The 15903-nt window shown below is 31.4% G+C and overlaps 1 protein-coding gene across 10 annotated transcripts in view; it reads right to left on the reverse strand.

Moving 5' to 3' along the window:
- The window catches only part of LOC145246840 (adenosylhomocysteinase-like 1), a 736073-nt gene that overhangs the window by 52373 nt on the left and 667797 nt on the right, over nucleotides 1-15903 (reverse strand). For all 10 annotated transcript variants that reach the window (XM_080108677.1, XM_080108681.1, XM_080108679.1 and 7 more), the window contains 4 exons: nucleotides 13507-13632; nucleotides 7016-7192; nucleotides 3115-3161; nucleotides 1961-2024 (listed from right to left, as the gene is read on the reverse strand). In XM_080108677.1, the coding sequence (XP_079964803.1) occupies nucleotides 1961-2024; nucleotides 3115-3161; nucleotides 7016-7192; nucleotides 13507-13632 (414 nt within the window). The remainder of the gene's footprint in view (nucleotides 1-1960; nucleotides 2025-3114; nucleotides 3162-7015; nucleotides 7193-13506; nucleotides 13633-15903) is intronic.

Consider the following 15903-nt stretch of genomic DNA (forward strand, 5'->3'; position numbering starts at 1 on the left):
AAAACCGAATAACCAATATTGACTTTTAGGGTTACCTGGCGTTGCCTGGAGCAAAACTGTAACATATCTCTATTAAAACTTCTATCTTTCTACCTTTGTTAGTTCATCTCTCTACCTCTCTTTTTTCACCTCCTCCGTTTTCCTCCATACCTTTTCTAAACCCTCTCTTTCTCAACCAGCTGGACATACACAGAAACAACCCTCCTTTATATAAGAGATTAGCAGAGCTATCCGGCATTGCCCGGAGGCAACAGTGTAACATATTTCTATCAAAGCTTCTATTTCTTTGTCTTTTCCCTTTCTTGTCTTCTGACCAGCCCATTCCTCTCTAGCTGGAAATATACACTAACATACAGACGACTTGTCCTGGAATCCAGTAAGACGAAGAGACAAGAAAGGTATAGAATGGAAGGGAAACGTCACTAACCCTATGCGGGTTTAACCGGCTTCCTCCAAAGGAGGAAGTTCAATGGGAGAATGAAATTCACAAGTGTTCCCCAGTCGCATTTATATTCCTCATTAGGATTTTGCAACTCTTGCAGAGAGGTGTCAACGTCCTCCTACCTACAGCGCTTAGAATTTCCAAATTGGTCACTCATCTTGTACTGACCAGGCTCAACATTGCTTAACTTTGGTGGTCTAACAAGAACCGGTGTGTCAATATGATTTATCTTAAGATATACAACAACATATTTATATAGTCAATTGACGAGACGAAAAATTATTCTCAACTTCTTTACTTACTCAGTGTTCAAGATGTAAAGAAAAAATTTAATTGAATGCTTGAACATGTATCTTATATAGAGATTGAATGTTAGCGCAAGGAAGGATGCCTTGATTTCTGGGAACTTTGACTGAAGAAAAATGAAACAATCCTCATTTACATAATGTAGATTGGGCCAGCATTTTCCTTTCCTAATAATACTAAAAAAAAACATCCTCTCTAACAACAACTGATCCAGTTGACCCCCAGAGAATGAATCATTTTTTTCTAAAGTTTAGATATTATTCATCCAGGACAATGCTGATAAAAAGACCAACTTTGTTGGTGCTTGTTTTGTCCTTTTTGACTTTTAATTGGGCATACAGACATGTGTCAATAATGTGGTTAACATGGTATTAGCTTGAACTAACTTGCTTATGTTCAAATTAAGAGCATAGAGGTTGAAAGGTTAAGACTGACAGGCTCCAAAACTCATTAACTTCGGATTACAGGTGTGTTGCATCTGCATACTAGCAGGGGTCATGAGGCAGATCTGTGCATTTTGAGTGTAAACCAGCTGACGGAATGTTACCAACCCATACATACACCTTAATATGAATAGAAGACATTTCTAGTCAGACAGTCAAAGATGCAGTCAGACACTTTAGTCAAACTGGAATTGGAATCCGTTTTTTTCCAGTCCAGTTCAATTCCCAGTCAGATGAGTTACATGATGTGTTGAAGAAAGATGAACTGATCAAATGTGAAGGTTTATCCCACCATCTGGAGGATTGAATAAAGACTATCCGCAAAATAAAATTTGAAGTTGTTTGTCTTATTTCAAAGTCCAGGAATCTCGGCATGGAATCACCCACCAACAAGAACTGAAAGAAATAAGGTATGTCTAAACAGAGCATTATACTGTATGCATTTTATATAGACACCACAGAAGGATATATACACCTACCCCACACATACACACAGACAACTGCCATTTACATAATAGATGGAATACTGCTGCCACATCTGGTGAGGTACTCTTCAGAGTACTTTCTTGTCTTGACCGAGTATAAAATCTACTTTGAAAACCTAACAACCAGCAATGACTTTAAAAAGGAAAAATAAAAAGATTAAAAAGATAAAAATTAAAATATCAAATTAGAACATTGTGATCTATTTCTTTCGATTTGAAAAAAAAAATCGAAACGTTTCAACGCCAAATCAATCAAAATTGAGGAGTAGGCAGAGAGGACTTACTTCTCCATAACCGCAGATCAGGACTTGTTTGCCACCAAACATTACATCCGTAGTTCTTTTCAGGCTGAAAAGAAGGAAAATAAACAATGGAAATAAATATTAAAAAAAAAAAAAAAAAAAAAAAAAAATGAAATAAAATAATTTTTTTTAAATTGCTGACATTAAGAAAATCTATTCAAGTTCGAAAATTTTTTAATGTTTTTTTTTAATACCCAAAAAATCGAACTGGATTTTTATCTTTACAAAAACATTTTTCTTAAAAACATCAATAAACTTCACAAAGAACAAAAAAAAAAAAAAAAAAGCATTGATTTTTATAAAATTTTTATTTAGGTTTATGTCAGGTGGGAGAATAAAAGTGCTAAACAAGGGGTAGTGGATTTGGGCATGGCAGGGTTGGATATATCAGCCAACAAAGGAAATCTAGAAGCTGGTCACATCTGATAAAAATAGGTTTGAAAAATGAAAACATCTTTTCTTTCAAAATTTTTTTTATTAAGGCATTATATTATCAAAATGTAGAACACAAAATTGATTTATTGATGTCAGCATTTTTTTTTCTAAATTAACAATGAACACTTGCAACAAGTCTACATTGCGTTATAGAGGATGTCCATTGTTTCCAAAGACAGGAACTATCTCTTTCTCATTAATATCAGCATCATGACCATGGTTTCTTATTAACATGCAAGTAGAAGGGCATCTTCACAGCGTGAAAACATTTATAAAGCTAAAGTTCTGATAGTTATTAGCCTTTGTTGTTACCAATCAACGTTAAAAACAAAGGAGGAAAAAATTGTCGATAATTCACTGAAGACGGTCAGTTATTGACTGAAATATTTGATTTTTATTGTTTTCATTTATTGGAAAAAAAAAACAACAAAAAAAAACTTTTGGAACCAAAATTGGCTTTATAAATGTTTTCTTATAGAGTGTCAAAGTCTGTATGCATTAAAAAAAATTATAACTTTATATTTGCATTTGCAATAAAAATTTTTTTTAAAAATGCAAAAGAAGTTATAAAATTTTTTTAATGTGCACAAACTTTATGGACACCCAGTTTATGTTTTCCTATCTCATTATTTTAATATTTTACTGCAGTTTCTTCTTAATGTAACGATTTCATTTTGTGAGAGAATATGAACAAAACTTACGCATCCAAAATGGATTCCCTACAGCTATACAGATTGTCAAACTTTGTCTGAAAGAAAAAAAAAAAAAAATCAAATATTATAAATATAAATAAGTATTAATTATTTTTACATAGACACTAGTGCCATTCATACCAGTCAAAGGATTCATTCCCAGTCAGTCACAGTCACCTTTGTACTGTCTGGTATTCAACCCCTAGGCCACCAAGAATTATCATGGCAAAGACAAGAGAACTACAATTCATTTGAAAAAAAAAAAAAAAAATTTTAAATATATGTCATAAACGCAGCATATATTTTCAAATATTATGTCAGTATGTTATGTATTCAAATCAATCATCTTGAGAAAGTCTTGAAATAACGATGAAACATTGATGAATATATAAATATTTTTCTTACATCCTAATAGTTTTTTTAAAAATAAATATTAATGATTATTTTTATGCAGACACTAATGTTTAATGTTTATGCAATCATCAGCGTAGGAAGTGATAATTACTGTCAGTCAGGAGATTAAAATCTAATCACAAAGTCACCTTTGATTTTGTAGGCTCATATTCTACCTCCAGGGTAACAGAAATTAACACAGGAATTGAAGAAAATTGCTTATAAATGCCAAATCAACAGGCATAAGCAATAAACAGTCAGAGTATTCAACGACAGGAAATATCTATCTATCTACACACACACACACATACATATATATATATATATATATATATATATATATATATATATATAGCGGAGGAAGATGTCCAAAAACATTCAGCTTCATCACAGACATCAAGAACACTGAGTTAGTACATGTTTTATATTAATTTTCCGTAAGGATTTTTATCTAGGAATAATTAGTTTAATGGATTTCAACTAAGTTGGTAGTATCGTTAAGGATGAGAGTTCATATAGAAACATTGTTTTAATTTGAATAAAATAAGATAAAATACGCATCTTCACGAGCATAAGAAAAATAAAAGCATAAAACATAAAAATTAAAAATAATAAAAATATAAAATAAAATACGCATCAAATGTACTTGAAAGCCAAATACAACGTAATATTAGGAAAATAAACAAATATTTTACTTGTTTGAAATTTATCACAAATATATTTCGGAGGTATACTCCATCTTCATTGTGTTTTTTTTTTTTTTTTCCTTTTTCTTCTTCCCTGCCATGTTGTACAGTTGGAGAAAGAAGTCTGTTTGTAAAGTCTGATGTATCTAGTGGTTGTATTTTGAAATCTTTGAACTGTGCATAGGCAACGCAAGAATAACGTCAAAGATGAGAGTTCAGATAGAAATGTTTTTTTTTGTTTTTTTTACTGAACTAATAAGATGGTTATTACTGAAAAAAATTAAATTAGAACTCCATGATTTGTGTAGCAGTATTAGGATTTTTGGTTTCGAAAGTAAGAACTGCTCTAGTCTCCTTTATTTATGACTAGCGGGGGTGCCCAGCGTTGACCAGGTGAAAAGAAAAAAAAAACGTTTTTCGGGAGGAAGGTAGACTTGATCTCGAAGCCTTGAGGCAAATAACCTGATGACGTTACGAGGGCGGGGGGAGTGATAATGGGTGAAATTAAATGTTTAAAAAAGCAGGTGGTTAAACGAACGTGAAGGTTGGTTTTCTAGGTTAAACATCACGCCATAAATAAAATGAAATCACAGCGCGAATTTTGTGACACAAAAGATACAGACAGCTTTGTTTCATAAATATTATAATCTATACAGTATATAAAAAGTTGTAAGATTTAGTGACCCCTCAGAGCCCCCCCCCCAATAAAGCCTTTAGCAGACATACAAAAAAAATGCACACAAATACATTTTCGCTTTTATATTAGAGACTGATCAAAAAAATATTGATCAATAGACAATAGATATTCCCTGTAAGAGTAGCTGCGCAATCTTGAACCACACTTCTCCTGAATCAGCAGTGCTTGAGTCCAGTGGCAAAAAAAAAAGGCCCAGGACAACTGAAAACAATGCCTAGATAAGCAAACAGTAGATACAGCACCTGGAATTCTGAAAAATGGTCACCCATATTAGTACTGACTAGGCTCAACGTTGTTTAACTTCAGTGTGTTAACGTAAAGGTGCCATATATTGATCAGGATTAAATATTAAACATTTCTGATTATAGCAACATGAACCAATATTTGGTATAAATCACTGCACAAGACAGATTTAATTATGTCGCTTGCAATAGAAAAAGCAATTAATCACAAAAGTATGGGTAAAAAAAAAAAATCGCCTTCACTTTTGTAGAGGAAGTTGCAATGAGCGCAAAAATTACTTGGTCACAAAAAATGTCTACATGTCTTAGTCACTAAGATATTTTTTAAAGGCTTTCCTATGTGACCCTTGAAGATTGAACCTCCTTTATGATCTACGGACCCACCCTCAAACCCACGGTTCAAATTTCTTGTAATGCAGAGCCAACCCACTTTTCATTAGTAGAGAAAAAGAAGCATGTTTTCAATACTCGAAGAAGGTCGCAGGTTGCAGCGACCGAAACGTTGTGCTAATAACACCGAAGATGAGAATAATAGTCCGATTAATCAAAATAACACAAGCATTCACACCTCATCTCAAAAATTCAGAATTACATTACAATTTTAAACTCAATATGGCAGGCAACATCACAGCCTCCTCTGGCAGGTAGTAGAAACACTGCCTTTCTTCTGTTCTGTGAGATAAAAGCAATGTTGATGCATCTTCTGCAGGTGACTGCAAAGATTACAACAAGGTTTTTTTTTGGGGGGGGGCACTCCTCAAAATGTAAGTTGACAATCTCATTGAACTACTTCCCTGTTGATGGTGCTGTATGCCAGAATCAAGTTCCCTTGCATCCTTTGCCACTCAAGTGAGCAAAGATTCAGTCTTTGAAGCCGTTCTTTGTAGGTAAGCATGGAAATTCCTGGTTGCCAACCATTAAACACACTCCAGGTGTACGATATCTTTTTGATAATAAAGATGTGTTACTTGGATAGCATACGCAAGATAAAGGCTGTACAAGGGTTATGGAAGTAGTTGCAGCCAGGCTTAGAAAAGATCTCCAAATTAGATTATTTTATATTATAAAATAATTTATGATATACTTGTGGGAGATGCCTGGCTTAGCTGGATCATAAAATATGCTTAAATATATTTTAATCCATGCAGATATCACATTTATTATAACAGAACCAATTCTCTATTGAATCATATATTGTACCTAATATGTTTCATTTGTTTACTGATTTCAAAAATCAGTAAACAAAGGACTTGGTGTGACGACAACAGCTATGGATGGCAGTTATTGCTGAGAATGCAGTTAGGAGATTCGGAGTTCATATCCCGTTGCGGTTACCACCTGACAAAGGGCAGAAGAATAGTTGGCCGAAACGTTGTCAAGCAACAACCAAGATGAGGATAATAGTTTGCCGATATATGTCTGTACATGTTATCCAAAGATATTACTTGTTATAAACCATCCTTGTTCATTTCAGAGTTATGTGACCAGTAGTTTAAGAGTTTATCGGTTAAATATTTTCACGCAGATAGACAGATGCACATACATACATCTACAGTTTTATTTATATAGATATATTTTTTGCTTCAGGTTTTACATAAAGAGTGCTCAATACATGAGTTGGGTATACTAGTAGTATAATAATATAGTTAAAATTGAACAGACATTTACGTGTTTCATTCCACGTAGAAATCATCAGGCTAAATGCATAGATTTACATTCTTAGATTATTCTTATAGTTAAGCAATGCACACTGACTCTTCCCTTGTTTCTCTGAACTTACTCTATCCATTCCTAAGTCTTGCTATTTTAACAGCACCAGCTCCGCCTTGTGCTCCAATGGTAGCACCAAGCTATAAGGTATTAAGAAAATATCAGGAAATCATTGAACCTACCTTAGTAACAGAATCATTTACATTCATAGCAGGAACGGTTAATTTTTTGGACTTGGATAATTGGTACAGACGATGTACCCCTGTCACACTCTCTTCAACAATACCCTTGATACTGCTAAACATGGCCGGGTATTTTTTCAGCATTAAGTGAGTGGCATCACCACCGTCATCCAAAATCTGAACAAAAAAAGAGAAAACATTTTGTTTTAGTAAAAAAAAAAGAAAAGAAATAAAAACTTAAAACAACAACACTCCCAATAAAAAAGTCAATAGAGAGCAGAGCTTATTAACTCGAGTATATGACATTGTACACACACTGACACAGTGATTCTCATTATATCACCATAATTAAATAACATTAAGCATGATCAGTATATCCTCTCACATACAACACTTGGTTACCCACCCAATACTGAGCAGGCTCAATGTTGCTTAACTTTAGAATTAAAGTTATATATTAATATATTTTGTCAGAAATATGCAGCAAATAAGCTGATCAAATCTTTCTCTTTTTTTTCTGAATTGTGAAAGAGAGCAGCTACTTATGTTGCTGATGGGTTGGAAGATATTATGTACGTATTTTACACACTCAAAAAGAAAAAATACTGAAAGCATTGTTATTATTAAATGCATTATTTAATATTTTATTAATTTTACAAATAAGGTTATAAAAAATATGAAATCATAACAGGAAAGAAGAGAAAATGGAGGTAAACTGCTGCTATGTGCTATCTACACAACTAGACGCTAGTTGCCTACATAACTTTCTATTAAAACAATTTATACAATATTTCTTCTTTGCCTATTCATAATGTATGACCGTTTTGATTGATTTTTAGATTCGGAAGAGGGCATTCTTATGAAGAGATTTATTTTTTAATTCTTAACTTTGTGACAAGATAATTCACATTTCTATTTAAGTTAAATGATTATGCGCTATTCTCATTTAATATTTTTTACAAATGTTGTTATAAATAATTAACATAATTAAATCCTTCTTAGATAAGAGACAAATCCAGGTTGTCCTCGATGGTCGCACATCTAAACAATATGATATAAATGCGGGTGCCTCAGGGGTCTATCCTTGGACCTCTATTATTCCTAATATTCATAAATTACCTCCCTGACAAAATTGTCTGTGAGATGGATATATATGCTGATGACACCATGCTCTATAACAGACACGACAGGAAAACAAATGAACACATATCTAAAGAAATGGCAGAAACACTAGAGGATGACCTCCAATCTGTAGTGGAATATGGACAAAAATGGATGGTCACATTCAATGCTGCCAAGACTAAACTTGGTTCCTTCAATAACTACAAGACACCTTCTCTACCACCAATAGCAATGGCCGATGACTCTTTATCTGAAAGTACATCTTTCAAACTCCTTGGCCTAATGTTCACAGGAAATAAGAGTTGGAACAATTATATTGAGAGGATTGCCAAAACCGCTGCGAAGAAGGTGGGCTCTCTCTACCGTGCTAGAAAACTACTAACACCCAAAAGTATCCTGTACCTCTATAAGGCCACCATTCGCCCATGTATGGAGTATTGTTGTCACATATGGGCTGGGCATCTGCAACTAGTCTCTCGCTCCTAGACAAGGTTCAAAAGAGAGTCGCAAATCTGATAGGTCCTGAACTGTCATCTAAGCTTCAGCCTCTGTCCCATCGACAAATGTTGCATCCCTCTGCCTGTTCTACAAGTATTTTAATGGTGGATGCTCTGACGAACTGCAAGCACTTGCACCCCCACGCCGTAAACACCCTCGACAAACCCGACAGGCAGCTAAATCCCACCCCCACACAGTAGAGATCCCTAGATGTAAAAGATCTTTCTACTCCAGTAGTTTCTTCCCCAGAACTGCTAGACTTTGGAATTCTCTTCCGGGTTCCTGCTTCCCCAACTGTACTGACATGCAGAAGTTCAAGTGTAACGTGAACCGACATTTTGCTGCCCAACTCCCTACATAGTACCCCTGTAGATTATGTCTCTGATAGTAGCCCCCTACATCAAACTGGCAATGTGCCTTGTCTGGGGTGAAAATGTAATAAAAAATAAATAAAATAAATGAAATGACAACGAGACAGAAGAGGGAAGGGAACCAACTGCTGTTATGTGTTACCTACACAACAAGGCTCTAGTTCCTTAATGTGATAAGCTCTATAATCTGTTGGGATCAAATAATTGCTTCACTGATAATACTACGGTTGCTGGAAAGTTAATCCTTGAGTGGTCTTTGGCTTTGTAAATTTGTTTATTGATACTTAATGACCTACCAACCATTATAAGGTTATCTCAGGTCAAACATTTTTTAATTCAGTTTTTTATAATGTTTCTTCTTAAAGTTTATTTCATTTTTAGATTCTGGTATGCTTTTTTAGCGCTCTATATAAAGTCCGTCCAAAATGAGCGATTTTTCCAATTTACAATGAGATATTATTAAAAGTGATGAAAGCAATGAAATACAGAATTTATGGGTTCTTGAGTTTTACAATGATTCGCAAGTTCAAAATGGTGCGCCTGAACATTGGCCAAAAATGGCAATTATAATGAAAACGGTAGTCAAACAAAAAAATATTTTTCTTCCCAGAATTTTTAGATATAATAAATATATAATAAGGAAATTTTGTTATTCTAAATTATTGCTTGTATTAATGCTTGAACCATTAGAAGAATATCGCTTACGACTGATCATTAATCAACACCTTTATCTGTTGTTGTACTATAGAATAATAGTCTGAAGAATCCAAATTATTAACTCTCAAAAATTCTAAAAGACAACCACTGTGTAAACAAATGGAGCTTAGGCATTTGGGCAATGTCAAAACATTGTTAATTCACTACTTGCATAACAGCAGCACCCGAATAGAGCAACAGTTAGAAGCTCCAACTGTTGTTTGGGTGGTCAACTTTTGATCCTGGCTTAAGGTAATTGCTTGTCTATCTGCACTGATGAGCTGTGATACAGTGAAACAGTACTGTATGTGGATGACTATAATGCTTCCTATCTTGGGTTGAGCACATTGGGAAGTGATATACAAATTACCATTAGCATATTAAGCGATGATCTTTCTCTAAACAAACTGAGTTTAGGCATTTGGATAATGTCAAAACATTGTTATTCCACTACCTGCATAGCAGCAGCTGAATAGCGCAACGGTTAGACGCTCCGACTGTTGTTCAGGCGGTTAAGTTTCGATCCTGGCTTGGGGTAATTAACTAATGAACTATAATACAGCGAAACTACTGTATGTGGATGACTATATATATATATATATATATATATATATATATACACAAGAGAAAAAAAATTAAAACTGTAAGTTGAACTATACAATCAAAATTTATTGTTCGACTGAATACTTCAAAAACAATTTACAAAGTCCTTATTCCACGGAGTTTCAAAGAATGCTATTCTTAATATTCTTCTCATCAGAGGATATAAAGAAATCAGCAAATTATATTTGTAGCAATGCTAGAATTTGCTAGTTAAGGCATTAAGTGAAATCGCAATTTATTGTAGCTATAAATTGCCAAATAAAAAAATGAAAAAATATTGGATATGTAAAAAACTAATATAAAAAAAAAACGCGCATAATATTTCAGCTTGAATGAAACTCCTCTCGAGCTGATCCAAAATAGTTCTTTAGATAGAACGTATTCCAAAATAAGTCCAGCGTGACGATGCATATAATCTGATTGAAAAGTTTTCAAAAATCCGATTGGAATGTTTATAAAACAGCTGATATAATGAAAATTCTTTTTTCTGGGCAGTGCAGTAGTCCAAAGAGAAGTCTGTCCCTAGTCAAATGGGACCTAATAGGAAGAAGAGAGAAATCCAAAATGAGAACCTTCATCCTCAGCTTTCTACTCTCTATTGCGTATTGAGCATTTTTAATTCGGTTGGGATTACATTTTCTATATATAAATACTGTTATTTATATTAGTTTGAAGTTTACCATTGCGTATATCAGATAAACACTACATCTCTTTGTTTTCATTATATATATATATATATATATATATATATATATATATATATATATATATATATTAAGTAATGTGATTTATAATTTAAAAAAAAAAACATTACTTAATATTGAATTAGCTCTAGGATATTTAACTATCGAGCTTATTATATATCTAAATTACAACGAGCATTTCCTGTATTTTAATTAAACTAGTAATTTCACTATTACATTAAAATACACTTAGCTCTTTAGACTATTATTCTAATCTCCTTTAAATTATATATATATATATATATATATATATATAACAAAGCATCCATATTCCAAATTCCAAAATGCTGTTAATCTTAACATTTCTTGCAGCATGTGAAAATGTTCAATAAATGGTGAAATGGATAACATCTTGGAATATAGGCTTTTTGTCATTTGTATATGCTCTATAGTAATATTTAACATACACCGAGCTTCATAAATGAAAGGATTGGCATGAATAAGGGGTGAAATATAAGTGAATAAGCATATTTTGCCCATAAACACATTATATATATATATATATATACTCGGGTTTTTTTTTTATTCAAAAGTAATGGACTAATGAATTCAACGAGGTTGTTAGATAGTGCTCAATAAAAAGAGCTGATAATACTTGTTTATTGTTATATAAACATGGTTACATCCTGCTGCTACAAATAGCCACTTGTTTCAATCAAACAACAGATATCATCAGGCAGCGACTTGACTATTCAAAAGTTCAATGAATAATCTTTTATATAATAATAATTATTCATTGAACTTTTGAATAGTCAAGTCGCTGCCTGATGATATCTGTTGTTTGATTGAAACAAGTGGCTATTTGTAGCAGCAGGATGTAACCATGTTTATATAACAATAAACAAGTGTGTATATATATATATATATATATATATATATATTATACACATACAGTAGAACCCCGGGATACGGCATTAAAAATTAGTAACAAAATACAGTACAGTGTAATATACACATATATTAAATCAAATAACATAAATATAAATAACACCGTAAGGTGAGGAAAATACTAGGACAGAAAAATATTGTATTCTACATCGTCATCTGAAGAAAGAAAAAAAAAAAACATACCCTAGCGCTATCGTATCCTGGGATTCTACTGTATATACATACGTATATGCACACCTGCCAATATGGCAGTCGTATGTGCTTTTTTGTTGTTGTTTAGGATTCTTAATTAATACAATTTCAGGTTTGACTTTGATGAATCAATGAATATTATCTTTACAGTTTTATTTTCATCATTTTTGTTTTTACAAGGGTGTCACCATTTATTAAGACCCAAAAGCCAGTCGAGGATAAGGGTTAAATACACACACACACATATATATTTTTATTTGTTGTTTTTTTAAACGATAAATACAGTTAAATAGTGGCTTCGCCTCGAAGCTCTATTTTTTTTATTTACTTAGAAAATCGGCCATCATTTGTTTTGGACATATGTAACATTTTATTTATTTTTATTATTTTTAAAACAGTAATCTACATACACGCATGTTTCAAGGTAACTACCTCCCATCAGCATAACTCGACTATTTCTAGGAATCGAACTCCAGACTATGTTTACCACAGTCCGGCGCGTTAACCATTACGCCATGAACTCCTAGATGACTTGACTGTTTATTTTTATCGCTAATAAATTCAGATTTGTTGTCGTTTGTTTTTTTAAACGATAAATATGGTAAAATGTTATAATGCTATGTGTGTGTGTGTATATATATATATATATATATATATATATATATATATAGCATTAAACGATAAATATGGTAAAATGTTATGCTATGTGTGTGTATATATATATATATATATATATATATATATATATATATATATATATATATATATAGCATTAAACGATAAATATGGTAAAATGTTATAATGCTATGTGTGTATATATATATATATATATATATACACACATAGCATTATAACATTTTACCATATTTATCGTTTAATGCTATATATATATATATATATATATATATACACACACATAGCTATGTGTATATATATATATGCATATATATATATATATATATATATATATATAGCATTAAACGATAAATATGGTAAAATGTTATAATGCTATGTGTGTGTATATATATATATATATATATATATATATATATATATATATATAGAGCATTATAACAGATTAAACTAAGAGCAGTGGAAGTGGGTGGAGGGAGAATTCCTGCCTCTGGTCATGGGCAAATGTCCAGATGGTTTGGAAGGAATTTGCAAATGCCTTGAACCATGTCGGACAAACTTTGAAGCAGTTGTGTAATCGAACATTCTGATTGGCAATCAGTAAGTAACATTTCAATTCCAAGTTAGGAGTGGACTAGGTGGAGGGGGGGGGCAGTGAGAGAAGGAGGAGGTGGGTGGTGGTGGTGGTGGTATTTCAAGTTGAAAATGGATGGGAGCGTTGCATGCAATTGCCAGACGTACAAACCATGTTTGGTTGCCAATGTTCATTGTTGATGCATTTATCGATGCTCCACCAGAAGTCTTCTTCGTTTTCACCTTTCCAGGCAAACATCGGGTGACCACCTTCAGCCAACGCAGCAGCAACTTCATTCTGAAACAAGAAACAAAATAGCATTAGAATTAAAAAAGACATTGTCAGCATCATCCTTCTTCGGAAAAGAAAAATTACCTCATTTTGTTTGACAATGCTTTTATATATATATACATATATATATATACATATATATATATACATATATATATATACATATATATATATATACATATATATATATATATACATATATATATATATATACATATATATATATATATACATATATATATATATATACATATATATATATATATACATATATATATATATATACATATATATATATATATACATATATATATATATACATATATATATATATACATATAGATATATACATATATATACATATATATATATATACATATATATATATATACATATAGATATATACATATATATATATACATATATATATATACATATATATATATATACATATATATATATACATATATATACATATATATATATACATATATATATATATACATATATATATATACATATATATATATATACATATATATATATACATATATATACATATATATATACATATATATATATATATACATATATATATATATACATATATATATATATACATATATATATATACATATATATATATATACATATATATATATACATATATATATATATACATATATATATATACATATATATATATATATATATATATATATATACATATATATATATATATATATATATATACATATATATATATATATATATATATATATATATATATATATTAGTGATGGGACGATGCCAAAATTTTTCCCGATTCCGATTCCGTTCAAAATTTCCGATTCCGATCCGATTCCCGATTCCGATTCCGATTCTTGTAAAATTTATACATATTTAATTAGAGATTTTTTTTGTTTGTTTTTTCGTAAATTTTCAAATTATTACATAAACCCCTGGTTAATGTCCGCGTATATTTTATCTCAAATGTTTGCCTTGTAATTGATTAAAAATTGTAACACAACAAAACATTTATTTTGATTTTAAAACAAAGCTATATTGTACCAGTTCGTATTTACTGTATAACATGCTACTTACATGAATAGTGGAAAATATTCGAAGATTGGTAGGCAAAATAAGAAAACGATGTAAGAACAATATATTTAACAACGCCACTTAGCAAAGCCACATCTCATTGTTACGAACGAATTTCTAAATAATAATATTACTATTATGAAAACCATTTTTAACGTGAGATTGCGTGAGCTTTCTGTGCTTTCTCTCGCAGCTAAATCCCTATTCCAAAATGAAATATTACTTTTATAGATTACGTGTTAGAACATTTTTTTAATTGGCGGAAAGAAAAGCGATCATTTAGAATTTAGAGTGTAAGATCAGTTTCGAATATAAATTTAACGTAAAATGATCATCATTTCTGGCCATCCTAATTCTTTATGGATATTAACTAAAGTGTTCCCCACTAAATTAAGTTCGGTTTGCAACGTTGTAAAACCTTAAAAAGTAGACACCCTATCCCCATTAAGCGCACATAATTTAAAATTGGTAACACACTACAGCTCATGTTACGTTATATTTATTTGTGAAACTGACCGTCTATTATATATATATATATATATATATATATATATATATATATATATATATATATCACGGAGGCCTCGCTGAAGCCCGCCAATCTCACTCAAAAGTTGAGTTGAAAGTATTATGGGGTAATTAACACCTTCGACGCCGTTGGTTTCGACAACAATACTTTTTCACACCCACTTGCCAAATTTCTCAAGGAGTTTAATATGAAAAGATTTCAAACGAATAGAGTTTTATTTTATTTTCCTGGAGCCACATTGTCTGACACCGTCGCAATTTTCTCGGGTTTCGGAAAAGTTAAAAATATACATGAATATCTCACAATGAATTTATCAAAGTCTGGATAAAATAGATAAAGAGAAAACGTTTAGAAATTTTTCAGATTGAAAAAGAAATTATATTTACATTTAAAAGTCCCCCCTCATTTAAATTCTACTTTTGGACGATATTTGTAAACCCACTAAAAACCAAATTATTTTTAGATCTAGGATGAAGCTCTAAACTGTCTTCACGTATTAAAAAAGGGTGCTTGTGCAGTTTACACTATGTTAAAAAACGAAAAATAAAAATATATATATATTCTACGTACTCGTTATGGAATGAAGTTCTCATAAAAAAATCACGAAATTTAATCAAATAGTTTTTATTTTATGTCGTAAAAACGAT

Source organism: Euprymna scolopes, chromosome 24 (assembly GCF_053919585.1).
Source record: "Euprymna scolopes isolate OS-2025 chromosome 24, ASM5391958v1, whole genome shotgun sequence".
NCBI lineage: Eukaryota > Metazoa > Mollusca > Cephalopoda > Sepiida > Sepiolidae > Euprymna > Euprymna scolopes.